At 40.7% G+C, this 25,445-nt stretch overlaps 1 protein-coding gene across 1 annotated transcript in view; it reads right to left on the reverse strand.

Moving 5' to 3' along the window:
* The window catches only part of iars1 (isoleucyl-tRNA synthetase 1), a 147,721-nt gene that overhangs the window by 116,560 nt on the left and 5,716 nt on the right, over positions 1 to 25,445 (reverse strand). The window contains exons 2-7 of the mRNA XM_078414016.1: positions 22,905 to 23,032; positions 21,127 to 21,283; positions 20,605 to 20,724; positions 17,537 to 17,619; positions 5,049 to 5,166; positions 2,833 to 2,980 (exon numbers count right to left, since the gene is read on the reverse strand). Coding sequence (XP_078270142.1) covers positions 2,833 to 2,980; positions 5,049 to 5,166; positions 17,537 to 17,619; positions 20,605 to 20,724; positions 21,127 to 21,283; positions 22,905 to 23,023 — 745 coding nt within the window. The 5' untranslated portion in view covers positions 23,024 to 23,032. The remainder of the gene's footprint in view (positions 1 to 2,832; positions 2,981 to 5,048; positions 5,167 to 17,536; positions 17,620 to 20,604; positions 20,725 to 21,126; positions 21,284 to 22,904; positions 23,033 to 25,445) is intronic.

The following is a 25,445-nucleotide window of genomic DNA, read 5'->3' on the forward strand; positions in this document are numbered from 1 at the left end:
AGCTAAGCTGATAAGCTACGTATGCGTCATACAGGATTCAACATCTGAAAAAAAAGTGCCTGCAATACGGGCTAATTGTAGGACATTGTTACCATGGCAACGCGGGTATTGAAGGACAGTGAAGGACAAAACAAAATCAGAGGCTGCATGGACTCAAAATAAAGGGACTGTGCAGCAAAAAGGGCATTTTCTTCTGATCAATTTCATTTATGTTCTCTCCTGAAAACATTAAGTTCTTGCTTAAGTGCATATTCATCAGCATCTGTGCTAGCCTCTATACATTGCTCAAGTGTTCATTATTAATATGTATCTTAACACAAAGGATTTGGAGGCTATTGAATTATAGATGCATTGCAGGCAAACCCAATCCCAAAAGTGCAGATACATATACCAGTACATCCTAATGATTGTTTTTTAAAAATGAAACCAGAAAAAGCTGGTAACACCGGTAAAATACATTTGAACAGGTACATGGATAGGAAAGATTTAGAGGAATACGAGTCAAACATGAGCAAATGGGATTAGCATAAATGGGCACCTTAGTTGGCATAGAAGAGTTGGCCGAAGGGCCTTTTTCTATGCTGTATAATTCTCTGACTAAACAGATCAGACAGCATCAGCAGAAAGAGAAAGGGTATTAATATTTCAACTCTGAGACCCTTTGTTAGAACCTGAAATGATAACTCTGTTTCTCTTTTCAAAGATGCTACCTTATTTACTATTTCATGCTCCCAGCAACTGTAGATTTGCCTTTTTGTTTGAGTGACTCTTGTCAAATTTACTCAAAAGCAACTTGACTCAGTGCAAACAGAGTTTTTAACTGAATATTCCTGGACTGTTTTCAGCAGCTAAGAGATCAGAGAACCCTGTGGGGAGGCACTTGGGATGCCACGTTTTGCAGAGAGTAGGAGGTTAGGAATTTATCACACTCTTGTCAATCACATTAACAACAAGATGAAAATAATATATACATTTTTCATATGTAGTGTTCAGATATGCTCCAACAGTAAACTTGTATATCACCACAATATGACCTCTGCTAATAAAATGCACATTTCAACTGAGGAAAGGCATTACCGTGTCAAGCATACACTGTACCACTCCGTAGCACTACAGAACAGGAATAGAACATCAATCTAGCTTCTTTTAATTTGACGATGCACTGCCTCTGAAAAACTACTTGAAACCAAAATCTACTTGAAAGCAAACCTTACTTGAAAGCAAACCTTACTTGAAAGCAAGGTGACAGCTATCACTTCCAGATGAAAAGGTTCACTAAAGTGGGAATTCTATTTATCTGCAGCAAATGATGGCTACGAATTTACAGAATATGCCAGAACTACAACCTAGTTACCCAACCTGAACCCAAAGGCACCTGACCACATGTGATAATAATATCAATTAGGTAACAGAATAATTCTACATCCTCTGCCTCAATTAAGGTTGATTTTTTTTTTAAATTACTCTCTTATTGCGATTTAAGCATCAATGTAAAAGGCAGCATTTATTGTCTATCATTAACCATGAAGCGAATGGCTTCTGAAGCAATTCAAATATCATCTGTATTTTGTGGGTCTGAAGCCACATTTTAGCCAGACCAGGATTGGACAGCAGATTTCCTCCCATCTGAAATGTTTGTAATAATCTTAAGTTTCCAGAATACTGATTGAATTGAAATACCATACCCCAGTTGTCTGGATTACTGTCTTACTAACCTAACCACCATAATATTGACTGTGGACAGATCAGAATCTGGAAAGAGCCAATTCCAAAAATGTAAGTGGAATAATCGTTTTGTGTAAAATATTCCCAGTGTACATAATAAAACCATGATTACCATATTTTCTGAGACAATTAAAAAATTAAAAAATAGGCATATCTAATTTTATATATTTATTTGCCTTTCTCTACCCCCACCCCCCCCCACACCTCTCCCACCCCAACCGTGGGCAGCACATTGGCGCAGCTGGTAGAGCCACTGCCTCACAGTGCCAGAGGTCCAGGTTCAATCCTGACCTCGGGTGCTGCCTGTGTGGAGTTTGCACACTCTCCCGGTGATCGCGTGGGTTTTCTTCGGGTGCTCTGGCTTCCTCCCACATCCCAAAGACGTGCGGCTTTGTGGGTTAATTGGCCTCTGTAAATTTCCCCTGACGTGTAGGAAAGTGGGATAACATAGAACTAGTGTGAACTGGTAATTATTGATTAGTGTGGAATCGGTGGGCCAAAGGGTTTGTTGCCATGTTATATCTCTCAACTAAACTAAACCTGTTTTTGATTATTCGGTAATGCCTTCCCGCTTGGCTGCATTGCCCATTTATATTTAACTTCTCCTGATCTCCACTCAATGACAGACTTCCCTTTCATTCTCTCGTCCCCACGTTGTCTACACCTTACAATTTGTGTCACTGTGAATTTTTCTTAGATTTGATGAAAAGATGTCAATCCAAAGATTAACCATTCCTATCTCTGCCAATGAGCACAGAACACAAGGCGATCCTAATGAGAACCACACTTGTGACCTGCATCAATTCACATGGACTTAGAACAAACTATTTGATTAAGTTGTGCAAGTAATGGATGGCATCTGGGGCTCAGGTGGATATGACTTAAATTTCTGGAACCTGAATATTAACTTTATCTCCTCTTACAAATGCCTTTTGGCACCTTTCCAGTACACATGTCCACACTTCCTCTTAATAACCAGCTATTGTCTCATTAGTAAACAGCATCATAAAAGATTTGTTAACATTTATTGGATTATACAGTGGAATAGAAAGCTGTTTTTATCTTCCAAGCTTTAGAAACGTATGCACATAAGTTCAGAACATGTACCTTTGATTTTCACATATTGATATTCAGGGCTGACGCAAATGGCAAGGTTGCTGGGCAAGGTCCATGGTGTTGTTGTCCAAGCTACCAATGAAATATTTTCATCCTCCTCCAGTGGAAAAGTCACAATCACAGAAGGATCTTGAACATCCTACAAGCATTAAATCAAGCCAAATTATACATCTTTCCACAGTCGAAGAATTAACATTAAAGTGTAATTTATTTGCACATTTCGATTGACATATAGGAAGAGATCACATCCAAAACTATATTTTTAACAATTACCATGACTTTTGAATAATTATTAAAAATGAACGTTCTCCAAATGGCTATTGTTGTCAAGATGTTTCAGGACAAGAGTAATAAAGAAAGCAAATGATATGCTTGCCTTCATCCATTGGGACACGGAGTATAAGAGTCAGGAAGTCATGTGTAATTTAGTTTCGAGATTCAACTTGGAAATAGGCCCTTCGGCTCACCGAGTCCACACCAATCATCGATCACCCATTCACACTAGTTCTATGTTAACCTACTTTTGCATCCACTGCGAGCTATTTTATAGAGGCCAAATAACCTACAAACCTGCAAGTCTGGGTTGTAAGAGGAAACCCACGTGGTCACAGGGAGAATATGCAAACTCCATGCAGACAGCAACGAGGACAGGTTCGAACCCAGATATGTGGACGATGTGAGGCAGCAGCACTACCAACTGCACCACTGTGCTGAGAGCTTTACAGAGCTTTGATTAGGCCACATTTGGAGCATTGTGTGCATTTCTGGTCACCCCATTACAGGAAGAACGTGGAAGCTTTGGAGAGGGTGCAGAAGAGGTTTAACAGAATGCTGCCTGGATTATAGGGTATTGGCTATTAAGTGAGATTGGATAAATTTGGATTGTTCTCTCTGGAGCCTCAGCAGATGAAGGGAGACCTGATAAGAATATACAAAATTATGAGGCATAGAAAGGATCGGCAGTCAGAACCTTTTTGCCAGAGTAGAAATGTCAGAGACTAGAGGGAATAGCTTCAACATCAGAGGGGAACATTTTAAGAAAATGTGCGGGGCAAGTTTTGTTTACAGAGAGTGGTGGGTGCCTGGAATGCATTGCGGTTAGTGGTGGAGGCAGTGGTGGAGGCAGATATTTGATAATAAACCAGATTACAAAACTCATAAATAAAATCCATAACGTGTCCAATATCACTGGAAATATGGCACCAAGACTGAATAAATAGAAAGGAAATTAAAACCTTTGTTTCAATTCCATGGCTGCTTACAAAACCTGCATCTTAAAACGAAAAGAACCAAATGATTCCTTCACCCTTAAGAAATATTAAGTGGCTCTCAAAAATGTCAATAAAAACCAATAAGATTTACCACAACTAGATCTGCTGCATATGACACTACAAAAGTAATTTAATCTTTAAAAAGCCAGGGCACCTCAGCTTGCAGCTGCGCAATGACTTCGCTACTTTCTGATCTAACCCCACTAAACTCAACTCTTGAAAGCAACTTTTGCCTCTGAACAAAAGTATTATATCCCAACAGGAGATCAAAAAGGATAACTTTCTTCAAATAAATCTTTCTCTTGGGGGGAAATTTATAAAAGGTAGCCATTAACCCAATGATGATAACGCAAAGATCGAAGGGCTTTAACCAGCAAGCAACTTTACATAATGTTTATTATCATTGCAGCAAATTTACGAAGTTCCTCATGAATTTGATCAAATCAGTTTCACAATTAGGGCTGAGTAGATATACCAACAAAATTCGAGTTTCACTGTACCTTAATTGGCACATGTGACAATAAACTGACCTTTGAACCTTTGAAAATTGTTTTACCACTGACAAATTAACTGGAGCATATGAACCAAATAAGGCTTGTAATTTTAATTTATTATTGAGGGAAAAATCATTACAATGCACCATTCTTCAAAGAGGGCAGAAATAAATGCTTTGAGTAGAGATTAATTGCAAATCACCAAGCTTTTCACCCGATAGTTAAAGTAATAGAGTCAAACAGCATGGGAACAGACCTTTAGGCCCTTGCATTAAGAGCCATTTCCTATTGATTTATATTTCTTCCAGAATTATAATCAATTAAAATCACAAAACACCCAGTCTTGGAATGCAAAATTCTGAGGAGCTTGAAGTAGACTACCCTAGTACCATAACTAGAACCACACTTGTACAATTATTGTAATTAAAAGTTTGTTTATCACCTTATAATTTTGATGTGCTTCAAAGTTGGAAAGAGGAGTGTTGCATGCAGTGGAAAACGGCATAACTTTTACACCTCTGTAGACAAGTCCTTTATCATATAGTTGCTTAAACACCCACCTGAAAGGAAAACAGATGTAAAAATGTACATTATAGCAACGTTTGTATTTCAAAGTCAGATTATTGTCCATTTAAGTTTATTCTGTCACAATTTGTTACATGAAATTCATAGCTCTCTCAATGACAGAAGGGGAAATTTGTCTGCTGATTTTTCTTTTCCTTGTTTCAACTCAACCAAGCAGCAACTTTGTGTTGATGCACTCCACATTCTGTACACTAAAGCCCACATACTAGGCTGGTCTGGAAGGTGAGATCACATGAGATCTAAGGTTAGCTACCTAATATTAGCTTAGTGAAAGGAGTCAGAGGGTAGAAGTAGTGGTGGACTATTTTTCAGATTGATGGCATGTGACCAGTGGCGTGCTGCAGGGATCAGAGTCCCCAGTTGTTTGTTATACATATTAACTATTTGGATAAGAATGTAAGGTGGCATGATTAGTTTGTGAATTGGTGGTGCTATGGACAGTGATAAAAATGGTCTGTGGGTACAACAGGATGTCGATTAAATACAAAAGTGAGGAAAGGAACGGCAGATAGAAATACCCTCAGATAAGAGCAAAGTGTTGCATTTTGGGAGGTTGATCCAGGATAGGACGTACACATTTAATGTCAGAGACCTGAAGAGTATTGTAGAACAACCTAGGGATACAAGTACATAATTCCCTGGAAATAGCAACACAGACAGAGCAGTGAAGTTGGCTTTTGGCATCCTTGCCCTCATTGGTCAGGGTATCGAGTTCAGGAGTTGAGACGTCATTACAATTGTACAAGACGTTGGTGAGTCCACGCTTGGAGTACTGTGTAGATTTCTGGTCGCCCAGCTATGGGAAGGAAGTCCGTCAGCTGCGAAGGGTGCAAAAACAATTCACATGGATGTTACCAGGACTGAAGGGCTTGTGTTATAAGGAGAGGCTGGGGCTATTTTCATTTGAGCTTTGGAGGTAAAGGGATGACTTTATGGAGGTTAATGAAATTAGGAGGGGAATCGATAAGGTGAATAGCCACAGTCTTTTTCCCAGGGTAGGGACGTCTAAAACAGCCACAAACATTGAGCTGAAAAACTTGTAAAGTTATGGAACAAATTTATTAGTTTATAGCAATCCACCTAAATGTTAAAGATGACTTCAGAACATGACAATTATTCCACCAATCCAATCCAATCCACCAGCTTTGCTTCAATTGACTTTAAAGTTTACCCCAACTTATTGATGGCATGCTCAGTGAAATGCTGACCTGCTTTCAAGGGCTGTTACTATCGACGATAGATTGACGGAGTGTTTGCAGCTAATTTCAACAAGATTCACGTGAATGCGGTGTGATTTTGTTGAACACACAAAATTCTTATCGGGCTGTTCTTACCTGCACTGTTTTCCCTGGTAGTTACAATCTCAATATAAAACATTGGATATTCAGGACTGAGATCAGTAAAAATCTTCACGGGGGTAGTGAAACTTTGGAATTATCTACCTAAGAGGCCTGTGGAACCTCAATGACTTGCTGTATTTAAGACAGAGATTTCTAAACTTCTGGATATTAAGTCAATCATAGCATACACGGTGAGTGGAGTAAAGTGGCACTGGAGAAAATGATTTGCCATGATGTTACTGAAGGACAAAGCAGGCAAATAGGCTGAAAGGCTTACTTCTGCTTCCATCTCCTATATTTTTATGTTAAGTCTAATTGTGCATCTAGTGGTTTCTTGAATCAAAGGGTGAACCAAATTGGTCAGTGACTGGCTTGTGCAATGATGGGGTTCTCAGTATTAGAATTAAATTTAATTGGTAGAAATGCAAAAGAATCAGAGGTAGACTGTAGTCCATGCAAATCCTCAACAAAAACTCGTAATCAGTGGTATCGACTGACAGTATCAGAATCATTACATTAACAATTATAGTAAAATTCAACTAGCAATGGGAAAATTAAAATACATTAATCAAACAATCCAGTAATCTCATGTTCAGTGTTGATCAGCAAAAAACGAACAAAATGTACTAAGAATTCTAGTTCACCAATGTCCTATCAGTGAGAAAATCTCCAATCCCCAGTCAGGTCTGTACTACCTAGAAGTGCAGACTCTCAACAGCTTTGCTGATCTCAAAAGCATCTGAACGCAGTGAAAACAGGGGCAATTAGTATGGGCAATAAATGCTGAATTTCCAGCAATTTCCACAATCCCCAATGAAAAATGCTGCTCCCAGGAACATTAGAAAACATTAAAATGCAGCAGTCAGCTTTACAGGATCCATGGTACCACCTCCTGGAAATCTTATGAAAGTACAGTTCCACAGGTTTGTGGAACTACCAAAGATTTATATTTTGCACACTCACTTTGACCAAACATATTATTCGATTTACAAACAAATCAATCAAATACCTTTTTTAGGTTGACACAATTATTTTCGATGTTAAGAACATGGTGGAAAGATATTTTCCTTTATTTCTCATTACCAAAATGATCATTGCCTTGTTCAACTAAGTATCGTCAATTGCTAGACACCCACATAACCTCTCCTAGTACCAATTATTTGCAGGAAAAAAAATCATGAATATTGCTGGCCATCTGATAATAGCAATGTTATAAAACCAGTCCAACCCATTTTTAGCAACATCTGTGGGACAGGAATCAAACTGTATCTGATTAATTTCCCTTCTACTAACCCTTCTAGCATTATCTATCGCCTATCTAATTGTATTCACAGGGTTCGTACACTTGGAACAGCAAAAAATTCAAGGACTTTTCAAGGACTTTCAAGGTCCAAAAATCCCATTTTCAAGGACCAAAATCCAGCAAACATTGACGTTTTTTTCCATTTTTTCTCCGTTTAGGTAAGAAAATACTGTTTTCAAAACTGTTAATTTGGTGTATATATGGTTAATTAGTAAAAATCACGATGATTTTGTAGATTTTTTTGCTCTATGCGGCGGGTTCTCCTCAACTCTCCCCAACTCTTTCATTTGTCCCGGAGCCGTGGAACCGTGGCGGCGGCGGCGGGAACTGGAGGCAGAAGCTGCTGGCGAAGGTTCACCGGAGAGCGGATCGCCACCAACCCAGAGCCAGGACAAGGTGAGAGATCGCAGCGCCCCCTCGCAAACACCAAACTCAAGGAAACTTCCCTCCTCGCTGCCGCCGCTCACCCCGGGGCTTCTGAACAACAACTACAACACTTGTGTTTGTTCTTACTTCGCTGCGTTAGAGGGAGACAGGGCCGAGGAAGAGAGTGAAGGAGCGGCGCAGATCTCGCTGGTGCTGGGAAAGAGAGGGGAGAGAGAGAGGGAGGGGGTGGAGAGAGGGAGGGGGTGGAGAGGGGGAGAGAGAGAGGAGGGAGAGAGAGGGGGAGAGAGTCTGGGTAGAGGGAGCAGCAGGTGAGAGCAGGAGCGTGGGAAGGGGGAGAGTGTCAGAGGGTCCAGTGCAGGAGCGCCACCACTTGCGGGGGCTGCTCTCTCCCTCTCAGCGCCAGCAAGATCTGTGCCACTCCTCCACTGAATTTTCAAGGACTTTCAAGGACCTATGATAAATCCATGGACTTTCAAGGCCTTGAAAAACTGTTTCAACTTCCAGGACTTTCAAGGACTTTCAAGGACCGTACGAGCCCTGTATTCGTTTTTTCAGGATCTGGGCATTGCTAGCATCTGGGCATAGCATTTATTCCCCACCTAATTGCCCTTGGGAATGTGTGGCAGTTCGTCTTCTCAAATCACTACAGTCCAGATGAAGAATGCTGTTGGGGAGGGAATTCCAGGGTTAAGAACGAGTGACAATGAAGAACTGGCAATATTTTTCAATGTAAGGATGGTGAATCTGCAGGTGGCAGTACTGCTATGTGTCTTCTGGCGTTCCCCTACTGATGTAATTACTTTCAGAATACCTGGGTATTTAACTACAGTAAACTGTGTAGAATGAACACACTGTAACCATTGTGAATTGGTAGTGAAGGGAATGTTTAGGGTGCTTGACAGAATGCCTATCAAGCGGTTTGCTTTGTCCAAGAAAGTGTCAAGCTTTAGAGTGGCCAGAGAGAGGTACACATATCCAGGAAAGCGGGGAGTATTTTGTCATGTTTCTAACGTGGCCTGAGTATCAGTACATGAATCACTCACCACTGGATACCGGATCTTTCAGCTGCTGTCCGAGGTTGATTCGGTTGAGTTTCTACCCTCGAGATGTTGATGGTGGGGGAAATTGCCCATAGTAATACCAATGGTGATAGAATTTCCTCTTGTTGGAGAAGATATTAGCATTGGTTTATTATTGTCACGTGTACCAAGAAACAGTGGAAAAACTTTGTTGAGAATGCTCCCAACGCAAATCATACCATACGTGAGAACATTAGGGTATGCAAGAGAGAAAGAGCCCGCAGAATATAGTGTTACAGCTATAGAGAAAATAGTTTAAAGAGTGCACGAGTTGCAATGGGGTAGAATGGGAGATCAAGAGCACATCTTTAGTATATGAGAGTTGTGTTTAAGAGTTTGATAACAGCTGGAAGAAGCTGTTCTTGAATCTGGTGGTAGTGCTTTCAAGCTTTTATATTTTCTACCCTATGACAGGGGAGAAGAAAAAAAATGACCAGGGTGTGAGTGGCCCTTGATTATATTGGTGTCTATCTGATGTGTGGGGTAGATGGAGTTGATGGGGGATAGAGGCTGGTTTGCATGACGTAGTGGTCTGTATGCAACTCTTTGCAATTTGTTGTGGTCATGGGCAGAGCAGTTTCCATACCAAGTTGTGATGTATCCAGTGTCTTTCTACGGGGCATTTATAGAAATTGGTAAGGATCATTGGAGTCATGCCGAATCTCCTCAGTCTTCTGAGGAAGCGGAACATCAGCGCGCTTTTGTAACTATAGCGCCAATGTGATTGGACTGGGACAACTTATTGGTGATATTTACACATTGGAACTTGAAACTCTCGACTATCACCACTTCAGCACCTCTGATACAGATTGGATTGTCCACTCCACCATGCGTTCTTAAGTTGATGACTTAAGGGCCTGTCCCACAGGCGATTTTAAGGCGACTGCCGGCGACTAGGCTGTCGCTGACAGTTTGCCGGGGTGTCGTGGGCATGATCGTGAGGAGTCTTCAAAGAATCGTAGTGCATCTCGGCGCGTCGCTGAGAAATCAACCGGTACGAAATTTCTCGGCGACAGCTGGCTTATCGCAAGGTATCGTTGCTTATTGCGGGCGCTGTCACATGCTGTCCCCAGGTTTGCTAGGTTCTCTTAGATGCATTTAGAAGCACGTAATATTAAATTAAGTAAAGTCATTTAAAGATACCATAAAATACTTGTGTTTAACCAATTTATTTACCGTCAGGACATTTGACAGGTAGATTGGAGGCGACAGTTTGACGGCCAGGTAAGTGTGGGAATTTTCGCAATGTTTATGGCCATCAGCGATTACATTTAAAGTAGGCTCCCAACCCAGATATGCAACCCAGAAACCAGATATGCATCTCCCGTACATTTTCAAAGAATGCCCACACTCCGCACAAAAAGCCATTTAACCACTTTTTAAATTAAATTTCTTAATACTGCTATTAGTAAACTGGAAGTCAATCCAGTTTATGCCTTGTTACCGTGAAGCTTGGTTTTCAAGTAACCCAGGCAAGATGTTATATTTCAAAACTCTCAAGTAATTACCGACTTGTCAGTGATTTCAGTGAAAATTAGGACACCGGAGAAGCATTGACAGCGTGGGAATTTCGTGATGTTTCCGAAGACGGTGTAATCTCGACCTGACTCGGCATTGTCATAGGGTAAAAGAAAATTTCGGCGATCTGCTACAACTTTGACAGTCGCCGGCAGTCGCTTAAAAAAAAATCGCCTAAGTGGGACAGGCCCTTTTGTTTTGCTCACATTGAGGGAGAACTTACTGTTTTGACACTATGTTACCAAGGTCTCTTATTTCCTTCCTGATAGTCTCATCATTGTTTGAGATCTGGCCAAACCAAGGAAGATCTAAGATCTAAATCCAAAGATCAAAATCCAAGGATGAGGCATATAAATTGGCCAGAGGAAGCAGAAAACCTGAGGACTGGGAGAAATTTAGAATTCAACAGAGGAAGACAAAGGGGTTAATTAAAAGGGGGGGAAAAAGAGCATGAAAGAAAGCTTGTGGGGAATATAAAAACTGACTGTAAAAGCTTCGTTAGATTTGTAAAAGGGAAAAGATAAGTGAAGACAAATGTAGGTCCCATTCAGTCAGAGACAGGTGAATTTATAATGGGAAACAAGGAAAATGACAGACCACTTAAACGAGTACTTTGGTTCTGTCTTCACGAAGGAAGACACAAACAATCTCACAGAAATACTAGGGGACCGAGGATCTAGTGGGAAGGAGGAACTGAAGGGAATCCACATTAGTCAGGAAATGGCATTAAGTAAACTGTTGGGACTGAAGGCAGATAAATCTCCAGGACCTGATGGTCTGCATCCCAGTGTACTCAAGGAGGTGGCCCTCATGGATGCATTGGTGAACATTTTCCAATGTTCTATAGACTCTGGATCATTTCCTGTGGACTAGAGTGTAGCCAATGTAACCCCACTTTTTAAGAAAGGAGGGAGAGAGAAAACGGGGAATTATAGACCAGTTTGTCTTCCATCAGTAGTGGGGAAGATGCTCGAGTCGATTATTAAAGATGTAATAGCAGCACATTTGGAAAGGAGTGACAGGATCGGTCAAAGTCAGCATGGATTTATGAAGGGGAAATCATGCTTGACTAATCTTCTGGAATTTTTTGAGGATGTAACAAGTAGAATGGATAAGGGAGAGCCAGTGGATGTGGTGTATCTGGACTTTCAAAAAGCCTTTGACAAGGTCCCACACAAGAGATTAGTGTGCAAAATTAGAGCACATGGTATTGGGGGTAGGGTATTGACAGATAGAGAAGTGGTTGGCAGACAGGAAGCAAAGAGTAGGAATTAACAGGTCCTTTTCAGAATGGCAGGCAGTGACTGGTGGGGTGCTGCAAGGCTCTGTGCTGGGACCCCAGTTATTTACAATATATATTAACGATTCAAATGAGGGAATTAAATGTAACATCTCCAAGTTTTCGGATGACACCAAAGAAGGGTGGCAGTATGAGATGCGAAGAGGATGCTATGAGGCTGCAGGGATGATTTGGAAAGGTTGGTTGAGTGGGCAGATGCAGTATAATGTAGATAAATGTGAGGTTATCCACTTTGGTGGCAAGAACAGTAAGGCAGATTATTATCTGAATGGTGTCAGATTAAGAAAAGGGGAGGTGCAACGAGACCTGGGTGTACTTGTACATCAGTCACTGAAAAAAAAGCATGCAGGTACAGCAGGCAGTGAGGAAAGCTGATGGCATGTTGGCCTTCATTGCGAGACGATTTGAGTTTAGGAGCAAGGAGGTCCTACAGTAGTTGTACAGGGCCCTGGTGAGACCGTTGCTGGAGTATTGTGTGTAGTTTTGGTCTCCTAATTTGAGGAAGGACATTATTGCTATTGAGGGAGTGCACCATAGGTTCACCAGGTTAATTCCCGGGATGGCGGGACTGACATATGATGAAAGAATGGGTCGACTGGGCTTGTATTCACTGGAATTTAGGATGAGAGGGGATCTTATAGAAACGTATAAAATTCTTAAAGGATTGAACAGGCTAGATGCAGGAAAAATGTTCCCAATGTTGGGGGAGTCCAGAACCATCATCATATCATCATCATATATATACAGCCGGAAACAGGCCTTTTCGGCCCTCCAAGTCCGTGCCGCCCAGTGATCCCCGTACATTAACACTATCCTACACCCACTAGGGACAATTTTTTACATTTACCCAGCCAATTAACCTACATACCTGTACGTCTTTGGAGTGTGGGAGGAAACCGAAGATCTCGGAGAAAACCCACGCAGGTCACGGGGAGAACGTACAAACTCCTTACTGTGCAGCACCCGTAGTCAGGATCGAACCTGAGTCTCCGGCGCTGCATTCGCTGTAAAGCAGCAACTCTACCGCTGCGCTACCGTGCCGCCCTAACCAGTTTAAGAATAAGGGGTAAGTCATTTAGGACTGAGATGAGGAAAAACTTTTTCACCCAGAGAGTTGTGAATCTGTGGAATTCTCTGCACAGAAGGCAGTGGACACTAATTCACTGGATGTTTTCAAGAGATAGTTCTTAGGGCTAACGGATTCGAGGGATATGGAGAAAATCAGGAACGGGATACTGATTTTACATGATCAGCCACGATCATATTAAATGTCAGTGCTGGCTCGAAGGGCCGAATGGTCTACTCCTGCACCTATTTTCTATGTTTCTATGACCCCTCACAATAATGTCATCTGCAGACTTGTAAGTGAGGTGAGAGCGAAATATGGTCACACAATAATGTAATAGAGAGTATGGTAAGGGGCTAAGAATGCAACCTTGCCAGTGTTGAGAATTATCGTGGAGGATGTTTTGTCGCCTATGCTCTATGGGTCAGAGAGTTAATGATCCATATGCAGAGAGGAGTGCTGAATCTTAGGTCAATGAGTTTGGAGACAAGTTTGGTTTGAATTATGGTACTGAAGGCAGAGCCATTCATGAAGATGATCATTGCCTAGCACTATTGTGGCACCAACTGTATTTGCCACTTATTGGTTGAAGCTTGAACCTTGCTTGATCATTTTGCTTTATAATTGAGTGAAGAATATGCAGGGTCATGAGATTACACTGCTGCTGATATCCCAGTTCTCGTGGATGCCCAGTTTTCAGCTTCCAGGTCTGTTCTGAGTCCAAATTATTAAGTACGATTGTGATGCACAACATAATCTTCAATGTGGAGACAGAATGTTGTCTCCACAAAGACTGTGCCAACTCTATCATTGACAGATTCATGAGGATGTTGTCAGGTAAATTTGTCCCAAGTGATGACCCAGACTGGAAGCTGCTTTTCAAGACTCAGTCAGTGCTGTTGCTGTAAAGACAATCTTAGTGATGGACACAAATTCGTCCAGGTGTTGCTCAATACAAAGGACCACTGATTTATCAGCTGAGGGAGGACAGTAGGTGGCGATCAGGATGAGGCTATCTTGTCCACATTTGAACTATTGCCATTTGACTTTGCAGTGTCCGAGAAAGTCGGGGACTTCAAGAGCCAATTCCTCCACCTGCATACTATGATGCCACCATTTTTGGTGGAATTGAACAGCTTTCAGGAAAGGACCTTCCCAGCGCTTATGAATCTCACCTATTGGTTGTAAGGTGTGATTCTGTGAAAACAATCAAGTCAGATTGTTGCCCAACTCATCTGTGGAACAGCTCTCCCAATTTATACACCAGTCCCCGGTACTTTATGAAGAGGACTTTGCACAGCGATCGGGCTGGGAATAATTGGTGCCTAGATCAATGCTAAGTGGTTCATCAAGTTTTATCCTCTGTTTAAATGCAGAACCAATGATGGAACTGAGTGGTTTGCTGAGGCATTTAAGAATTAACCACAAGGCATGGTTCTAAATGCACATAGAGGTCATGGCGGCTCAGAATAGCAGATATCCTCCCCCAAATAACATAGCAAACTAGATATTTTTTGGCAACAATCCAGTAATTATTTGTGCTTAATGTTACTAAAACCAGATTTTATTTCCAAATTCAGATTATTAATTGAATTTAAATTCCATAGCTGCTCTGTTAGTTTTGAACGCATCTAAAGATTGTTATTCCAAATCACTAGATTATTAATCTGGGAATTTTACCACTACATCACCATCGTATCCCAATTAGGATTGGGCATTAAACCTGGTTTAATTGCTCATTAATTTGTGATTTATGATTGTGCAAGAATAAACTTTTGAATAGAATGATGTGCTCATTGAATGAATGAACGATGTGCCCGATGAATATGATGAAACAAGGAACTAAACTGATGCAAAGCACTGATGCAAAGCACTGATGCAAAAACAGTGAAGATTAGAAGAAGCAATGAAGGCTGTGGGAGGAAATGATCACATGGAATGGCGGTGCTGGCTCGAAGGGCCAAATGGCCTACTCCTGCACCCAATGTGTCTATTGTCTATTATACAGAGATGTCCAGGCAAAATCTATGGCAGCCAAGAGTCCAGGTTTTGCATGTAATTACTGACAGATTCAACATTTACCCACATAATAATGGGCAAATCTCAATCTTGCTGTTAAACTCCAATTGTGATTTCCATCTGCACTCTGCCACTGGACTTCATGTAGAAACCAACTAGGTAGAAAAGCTCAGCAGGACATTTAAGCATTCGGGCTTCAGGGAAGAATGGCTAGAATAAAGAATAAATTTTAATTATGAGTCTCTTTTAACATGTTTAAATATTTAACAGTGTTTTAATTGGGGATTTTTAAATGTTAGTAAATTTTAAAATCTCATTCTTAATTCATTCTTCAAGAACAATGACAAACTGGCAGCATTGAAACTTGACACACAGGGGATATAGATTTGTCATTTGTCACTCCAGAGAAGCTTTGCAGGTGTGACCGTTTCTAGCGACACATTTCTACCTTCTGGGATTTGCTGCTCATCTCAGCAAGCTAATTCGGCCCTACTGATCCACAGAAGGTAAATTTGGAACTCTGGGGAACAGGAAAGGTAAACAGAGAGTTACACTAAAGAAGATGCAGGCCAATGAGCTATTTGATCATATAAAGGTGATTGGCAAAAGTGGTCTTTCAGTCCTTTGGAAGCAAATAAATACTTACTACGTTGTATATAAACGTCAACAAATGTTTCACATTTATTAAAACGTGAAACGTGAAACATTATAGAACAATTGCAGAAGTAAGACAATTTCCAAAAACATTTGCAACAAATTGCAGTTAAACTGAAAAAGCATTGAAGCGAAGTCAATCTTCAATGATTAGAACATCATCCAAACTTTCCCAATCACACTATATTTTCATCAGGATGTCCCCTGCCACTAATCCAACTGAAGATCAGTAGCCAGTATAATGGCTTTCCAATCATGATGCCAATCCCATCCCCGAAAGGCTTGACACTCAGCAGGACCCCCTTGCCAGATTTATGAACTATCTAGGCTCTCTTGCTATTTATTATTGACACCTGCCACTCTATCTTCCCGTACTTCACTGTACTCAAATCTGGAATTTACCTTCAGGCTAATCTTATCGTGGCAAACAGCCAAATATTAATCTTTTTAGATTACTCACACTTTCAAAGCATCAACAGACACCTGCAGCTCACCCTGATATTAGTTTGTATTTCAGCCATCAGATGGTCCAAAATAATTTCACACCTTTTTGTGCATTTAAGATCAATAAGGGGCCATTCCCGAAAAGTCACCCATTCCTTCTCTCCAGAGATGCTGCCTGTCCCACTGAGTTATTCCAGCTTTTTGGGTCTATCTTCGGCCCATTATAAATGCACATTATATAGATTTGCTTTGTAAATGTATACAAACAGGACATTAACTCATTGTGAGATCTGTCTTCCATTATACTTAGTGTTCTACTGTAGAATAAGCTACTTATTGAATGATGCCAATGAAACGTTAACTCGGTTTGCCTTCACAGAGATTTTTAAAAGCTGTGTGCAGGAATCTAGTGAACATCAGCAGCAGATACAGATAGGTGTGTAAAGACATCTAAATCACAGAAAATAATCATTTACATTAATGAACTCAAAAATCATCACTTTCTGGTCTATTATAGGAATAATACAACATTCAACACATACAATGGCTTGGCACATCCTGGCCTTGTTTCTCTAGCTACAGCAACAGAGGTCTGCATAATCCTGATTGACGGGCATAGGGGGTTTTAAACACTGAAAGATTTTAAAGGTAGCATCGGTATATTGACTTCTAAGGAATCAGCGTTCCAGCACACTGGATTGCCAGAATTCTGGAATTGGCATGCAATGAATCAGAAGGTCAACACTATTCTGAAGCTAGAGAATAAGCTTATACAGATAAAAGCTAATAAATGCCAGCTGTTATGGGAGTATTTGCAGTTGGCAAATTGGAAATCCACCACCAGAATTTAGAGTCACTCAGTAGAGATCTGCAATGTTAAATATGTGCTCTCTTACCTATGACTCTTAATATGGCCAGTCTGACATTGGACTTGCAACCATCTTCCTGCCTGTTCCACATGCATATTTACATCCAAACACTGCAAACATCCCTGTACGTCTGTCACAAATATGTTCAATGATTCAATCTCTTATTTTCTTTTGGTGAAATATTCCAAAAATGCATAAACCTCAAGAATTCTTCATCTCCATCTTAAATGGGCTTCTCTTTTTTATTTGTCTTCAATGATGATCCAATTCAATGATTCAATTATATTTTATTAAATGGGTGAATAAGAGTAATCAGTCACCGTATATATTTTATAAATCATCATTTCTGTTTATTTTATGACTTACCAGACAGATTCCATGAAGGATGGGTACAGGGTCTTATAATCATTCTTAAAATCAATCCAGCGTCCCAACCTAGTGATAGCAGTCTGATGGAGAAGAATAACATTCATAAATATTTTTAATTCAGCTCTATCATAAACAGCAAAAGCTAAATCATGAACATCAGTTTTTTGTTGTCTTGTAATATTGATAATGAAAAAATAATAATTTCACAAATTTTAACATAATAGGAATTTTAAAAACTTAACCCGATCTGTTAATGTATTACATCATGTTATGTAGCCAAACCAGCCAAAAAGATGCTACTTTTGAAGCAAAAGTTCATAAATTTTTGGAAGGAGGCCCTAGCAGGGAAGACTCTGGAACAGCAATGGCAGGTATTCCTGGGAATAATGTAGAAGTTGCAGGATCAATTTATCCCAAAGAGGAGGAAAGATTCTAAGGGGAGTAAGAGGCACCCGTGGCTGACAAGGGAAGTCAAAGACAGCATAAAAATAAAAGGGAAGAAGTATAACATAGCAAAGAAGAGTGGGAAGCCAGAGGATTGGGACTCTTTTAAAGAGCAACAGAAGATAACTAAAAAGGCAATACGGGGAGAAAAGATGATATAAAGGAGGATAGTAAAAGCTTTTTTAGGTATATGAAGAGGAAAAAAATAGTCAAGGCAAATGTGGGTCCCTTGAAGACAGAAGCAGGGGAATTTATTATGGGGAACAAGGAAATGGCAGACGAGTTGAACCGGTACTTTGGATCTGTCTTCACTGAGGATACAAACAATCTCCCAGATGTTCTAGTGGCCAGAGATCCTTGGGTGACAGAGGAACTGGAGGAAATCCACATTAGGCAGGAAAAAGTTTTGGGTAGACTGATGGGACTCAAGGCTGATAAATCCCCAGGGCCTGATGGTCTGCATCCCAGGGTGCTTAAGGAGGTGGCTCTAGAAATTGTGGACGCATTAGTGATTATTTTCCAATGTTCTATAGATTCCGGGTCAGTTCCTGTGGATTGGAGGGTAGCTAATGTTATCCCACTTTTCAAGAAAGGAGGGAGAGAGAAAACGGGAAATTATAGACCAGTTAGTCTGACATCAGTGGTGGGGAAGATGCTGGAGTCAATTATAAAAGACGAAATTGCGGAGCATTTGGATCGCAGTAACAGGATCGTTCCGAGTCAGCATGGATTTACGAAGGGGAAATCATGCTTGACTAATCTACTGGAATTTTTTGAGGATGTAACTAGGAAAATTGACAGGGGAGAGCCGGTGGATGTGGTGTACCTCGACTTTCAGAAAGCCTTCGACAAGGTCCCACATAGGAGACTGGTGGGCAAAATTAGAGCACATGGTATTGGAGGTAGGGTACTGACATGGATAGAAAGTTGGTTGACAGACAGAAAGCAAAGAGTGGGGATAAATGGGTCCCTTTCAGAATGGCAGGCAGTGACTAGTGGGGTACCGCAAGGCTCGGTGTTGGGACCGCAGCTATTTACAATATACATCAATGACTTGGATGAAGGGATTAAAAGTACCATTAGCAAATTTGCCGATGATACAAAGCTAGGTGGCAGTATGAACTGTGAGGAAGATGCTATGAGATTGCAGGGTGACTTGGACAGGTTGTGTGAGTAGGCGGATGCATGGCAGATGCAGTTTAATGTAGATAAGTGTGAGGTTATCCACTTTGGTGGTAAGAATAGGAAGGCAGATTATTATTTGAATGGTGTCAAGTTAGGAAAAGGGGACGTACAACGTGATCTGGGTGTCTTAGTGCATCAGTCACTGAAAGGAAACATGCAGGTACAGCAGGCAGTGAAGAAAGCCAATGGAATGTTGGCCTTCATAACAAGAGGAGTTGAGTATAGGAGCAAAGAGGTCCTTCTGCAGTTGTACAGAGCCCTAGTGAGACCGCACCTGGAGTACTGTGTGCAGTTTTGGTCTCCAAATTTGAGGAAGGATATTCTTGCTATTGAGGGCGTGCAGCGTAGGTTTACTAGGTTAATTCCCGGAATGGCGGGACTATCATATGTTGAAAGACTGGAGCGACTAGGTTTGTATACACTGGAATTTAGAAGGATGAGAGGGGATCTTATTGAAACGTATAAGATTATTAAGGGGTTGGACATGTTAGAGGCAGGAAACATGTTCCCAATGTTGGGGGAGTCCAGAACAAGGGGCCACAGTTTAAGAATAAGGGGTAGGCCATTTAGAACAGAGATGAGGAAAAACTTTTTTAGTCAGAGAGTTGTGAATCTGTGGAATTCTCTGCCTCAGAGGGCAGTGGAGGCCAATTCTCTGAATACATTCAAGAGAGAGCTAGATAGAGCTCTTAAGGATAGCGGAGTCAGGGGGTATGGGGAGAAAGCAGGAACGGGGTACTGATTGAGAATGATCAGCCATGATCACACTGAATGGCAGTGCTGGCTCGAAGGGCCGAATGGCCTACTCCTGCACCTATTGTCTATTGTCTATTGACTTCCCAAATCATACACACCAATACGGGAGGGAGTATGCTATATTCAATAATTAGCCAACAAAATGTTAAAGATTACTTTATAGCATGCAATCTTCAGTATTAAATTCTGAGGACGAAATTCAAGGAACAACAGCTTGTCTCTCATCTAAACACATCACCGCCATCGAGACTCAATGAATTCACATCACCAGCCTTTTTTAGTTATTTTCAGCCTGGATAGTTCAAGCTATAGCATTAATCACTTTATTGTCTCTGCGCAGATGCTGCCTGACATACTGAGTATTTTTAGCTTTCTCTTTTAGTCGGTTTCAGAAATCGCAATTTTGTTCCTCACAATTCCAGTATTATTTTTATCCCCTCTCTCCATTCTCATTCATCTTCTATTTCAGTTATCTGACAGATGAGCAGCAATTAATAAGTGTTCACCAACTTTTCTCAGCTGGCACTGTCCCTTCACTTTTGTTTTCTCCAACCCTCTTCCATTACAGCTTAAAATATGTTTGATTTCTAAGTTTTCTGTTGTTCAATCTTTTGAAAGATCATATTCACAATGTTTTTTTTCATTTTAGATTTCCAGTTTTTGCTGTCAGCAGTACTTACCTCCCATTCTCCCGAATATCTCATCACTATACTTCGACAATGTCTGTTGTATTCAGCTATTCCCATTTTTGCTACATCCTGAGGTCCTTTTATACCCAGCGTCTTGTCGATTTCATATTCCTACACACGAAATAAAATTTTGTTTTGAATTTCATACATGAAAAACAGTCAGAGCTCAAAGTTTAATTTGACCCGCATTTCAAGTTCTTTCCTCAAGCATTCAAAACTCAGCAAGATTTTTTAAACTTAATAAAGCAATGGTATATTAAGCAAAATGGGAATGCTGCACAATTCCGTTCAGGCATGAATAACAAGTATTGAAACAATCAGACAAACTGCAATCAACTTCTCTGTTAAATCTTCAGTTTAAAAAATTGCTAAGGTAAGAACGAAAATATGAACGATGGGAGTAAGTGAATAAATGCAAAGGGGCAGATCTATTTATACACAAAACTACACTAACGTTCTTATTCCATAATAGAATAACAATCTGGTGAAATAACATCCATTCCAGCAACCTACCACAGGCAAGCCATGGCAATCCCATCCAAATCTTCTTTCCACACTGAATCCACTCTGATGAGCAAATCTGGTCACTATGTCCTTTATGGTCCCAGCAAGAATATGGCCATAGTGTGGAAGGCCAGTGGCAAAAGGTGGCCCATCATAAAAAGTGAACCTGTCAAGTCCAACATTGATAATAAATAATGTGCAATTAAATTCAAATCAGTAAATCAGGCGCATATTCAATTATCAACAGTCAATACAGAAAATAAATGTAATGACATAGTTATATAGGAATACTTTGGCATATTTTCTGTCTGCTATGAAAGGAAAACAAACATCAAAAGCAATAAAATAAAAGGACAAAGGGCACAAAAGGTGACTGAAAGTTTGTTTAAAGAGAACAAATCATATTTTAGAAAAACATTTCAAAAAAAGAAAAAAGTTGGAAGGTGCGTGAGGTTAATAGACAGTGTGAAAATGCACCTCCAACAAAGCTGAAAGATTTGCCAACATTAATGTAGACTGGCAGAAATAGAGTAGGTGTGTGTTCTAGAAAATAAGAACGATTTGACGGAACAAAGTTAGACTGGAGACTGAGAACCTTACAGATAGTGAAGTTGAATCATGATTCATATATATATATATCATATATATATATAGCCGGAAACAGGCCTTTCCGGCCCTCCAAGTCCGTGCCGCCCAGTGATCCCCGTACATTAACACTATCCTACACACACTAGGGACAATTTTTACATTTACCCAGCCAATTAACCTACATACCTGTACGTCTTTGGAGTGTGGGAGGAAACCGAAGATCTCGGAGAAAACCCACGCAGGTCACGGGGAGAACGTACAAACTCCTTACAGTGCAGCACCCGTAGTCAGGATCGAACCTGAGTCTCCGGCGCTGCATTCGCTGTAAAGCAGCAACTCTACCGCTGCGCTACCGTGCCGCCCCGATTGATGACACAATGTAACAATGAGGATGAGGGTTTTCAATGAATGTACCTGGAGACAAATTCAGGATGGCAGATTAGACTGATGTACAGCCATGAATATGTCAAGGACAATACCGAGAGATGATTATTTTTAAAAATTGAGTTTATGGAGATCAAAAGGACGTCAAGTCAGTCATTCAAAACTAGACAGTGGTGAGAAAAATATAAAGTCTCACAGACATTGAGAATCAAGGAGAAGCAAATATAAATATTGCTATGATAGTGGCATTTGCACTCTTTCATGGCTGTTGTTCACAAGAAATTAAACTTCTCATCACCTTGAAGCATGGCTGTTTTAATGAGTTCAAGCACAACACATTAGCAAATAGAAAATAAACTAATGAAACTGTGTAGTAAAATAAATTTTACCTGAAAGTGTCGTACAATTTCACTCAGCAACTAAGGCAATAATATATATTTTGCAGGCATTAGGCTGCATAATGGTGGGGTGGGGGCTGAAGGGTTTGGGAGATGAGGGGAAGAAGAGCCACATTCCTAGAAAACAGTCCATATCATGATTTTCCACAACACAAGGTCACATCATCTGGATGAGTGTCACAAAAAGAAAATGTGTTTATGTGTTTCACATATATTCTGTCTATGCACTTTTATTCCATATCTCAGATTTTCTGATCATGAGTTGTGAATTCCATAGGGGCAAATTTCCGTTAACCAAACTTCCATAATGCAGGGGTCACCAGTACCTTTTTTGCACAATGAAGAAAGACTGGAGAAAACCTCACCAAAATGTCAATAGCTCTGTTAATTATTGGGCAAAAGCATGAGAAATGTTACCTTGGTTTGTTTTTAGATTGTTTCAGACATTGCTGAAAACAGTCCAACTCCTTCCAGATCTTTAGTATCTGCTCTTCCTCGGCAGGGAAGTTGATGGTTTCAGCCACAGGTTGAACCATTCTTTACATCTAATTTGTGAGAAAGAAATAATCTTTTGAATATAAGGAACAAAGTGATTAGTTACAAATTCAGCAAATTCATCAACTCAGTGGATCAAAAATTATGATCATGTCTTAACCTGCAATAGATATCAGAAACTTTGGGCCCCATTTTGCCAAGCTGTTAATACTAATATCACATTCAAGTGATTGAAAGATTTAAGTCAAACAGCTTCCTCCCACATCCCAAAGATATACAGGTTGGTAAATTAATTGACCTCTGTAAATCCCCCAACTCCCCTCCCCCTGCAAGTTGTGTAGGGACAGGTTGCAAAAGTGGGATAACATAGAACTAGTGGTGACAGGTAATCGATACTCGGCGTGGACTTGGTGGGCCGAAGGGCCTTTTCCATGCTGTATCTTTCAATCGATCAAAAACTCACTGAGATTAAAGATCTAACAATCTCTGTGCATGGATTTCATATTTGCTCAAGCCAGTGGGTATCTGTACCAGTTGGGACCTGCAGTTACAGTCATCGAGCAGGAGGACCATTCAACGTACTAAAAAATTCTCAGACAATAAAGCAAGACATAAAGAGCATGATTTTATTATAATTTAAACATTTTATGTATCTTGATATGAAAATTGGAATGAGTTCTACAGTAAGAAGTACAAAACATACGGAACAATGGCTAAAACTATGAAAACAGAATGGAAGAGGCTCTACCTAAAATACTAACATCAGTTCAGACCAATTTTGATATCGTATAGAGTTCTGAATTAGGGATTGTGAATGCATTAGTAGTGATCTTTCAAGAATCACTACTGTGACGAGTGGTTCCAGATGATTGGAAATTTTCAAATATTACTCCCTGTTCAAGAAGGGAGCAGAGTTGAAAAATGGAAACAATAGGCCGTTAGCCTGACTTCAGTTGTTGGTAAGATTTTAATAAGGGTCCATTATAAAGGATGAGGTTTCTGAGTACTGAGAAACACATGATAAAATTGGCCGAAGTGAGCATGGTTTTCTGAAAGGGAGATCTTGCCTGACGAACCTTTTGGAATTCTTTGAGAAAGTAAATACAGGATACACCAAGGAGAGTCAGTAGATAGACACAAAAGGCTGGAGTAATTCAGTGGGATAAGCAGCACCTCTGGAGAGAAGGAATGGGTGACGTTTCGGGTCGAGACCCGTCTGCAGAAGGTTCTCGACCCAAAACAGAAGGAATCTTCTCTCCAGGGATGCTGCCTGTTACACCAGTTTTTTGTGTCTATCATTAGTTCAAACCAGAATATGCAGTTCCTTCTTACACACGGAGATGTTGTTTACCTGGATTTTCAGAAGGCCTTTAATAAGGTGCTGCAAGTAATGCTACTAAAGATGATAGCCCAAGGTATCAGAGGGAAGGTATCAGCATAGATAGCAGGTTGGCTGGGTGGCAGAAGGCAGAGAGAGGCAATAAAGGGGGCTTTTTCTGGTTGGCTGCCAGACTAGCGGTGTTCTGTAGGGATCAGTGCTGGGGTTGCCACTCTTCATGTTGTATTTGGATGAGGAAATTGAAGGCTTTGTGGCTAGGTTTGCAGATGCTACGAAGATAGGTGGAAGGTAGTGCAGAGAAAGCAGGGACTCTGCAGAAGGCCTTGGACAGGTTGGGAGAGTGGGTAAAGAGGTGGCAGATGGAATATGCATTTTGGTGGTAGGAATACGGGTATAGACGATTTTCTAAATGGGGAGAGAATTCAGAAATTGGAGGCGCAAAGGGACTTGAGAGTGCTGGTGCAGGATTCCCAAAATGGTAATTTGCAATTTGAATCAGTAGTAATCAGGCAAATGCAATTGATTTCAAGACTAGAATATAAAAACAAGGATGTAATGCTGAAGCTTTATAAGGCACTGATCAAACCTCATTTGGAGTATTGTTAGCACTTCTGGGCCTCATATCTGCGGAAGGATGTGCTGTTGTTGGACAGGGTCCAGGAGAGGTTTACGAGAATGGTCCCAGGAATAATTGGATTAACATATAATGAGCGTTTGACAGCACTGGTGGCCCTGTACTCGCTGGAGTTTAGAAGGATGAGGGGGCACCTTATTGAAACATCGATTAGTGGAAAGGCTGGATAGAGTGGATGTGGAGAGGATGTTTCCACTAGTGGGAGAAGCTAGGACCAGAAGTCATAGCCTCAGAATTAATGGATGTTCATTTTGGATGGAGATTAGGAGGAATTTCATTAGTCAGAGGGTGGTGAATCGGTGGAATTCATTGCCACAGATGGCTGTGGAGGTCAAGTCAATGGATATTTTTGCAGTTGAGATTGACAGATTCTTGATTAGTACCGGTGTCTGGGTGTATGGGAAGAAGACAGGAGAATGATGTTGAGAGGGAAAGATAGATCACCTATGACTGAATGGCAGAGTAGACTTGATAGGTCGACTGGCCTAAT

The sequence above is a fragment of the Rhinoraja longicauda genome, chromosome 17 (assembly GCF_053455715.1).
Source record: "Rhinoraja longicauda isolate Sanriku21f chromosome 17, sRhiLon1.1, whole genome shotgun sequence".
NCBI classification, from domain to species: Eukaryota; Metazoa; Chordata; class Chondrichthyes; order Rajiformes; family Arhynchobatidae; genus Rhinoraja; species Rhinoraja longicauda.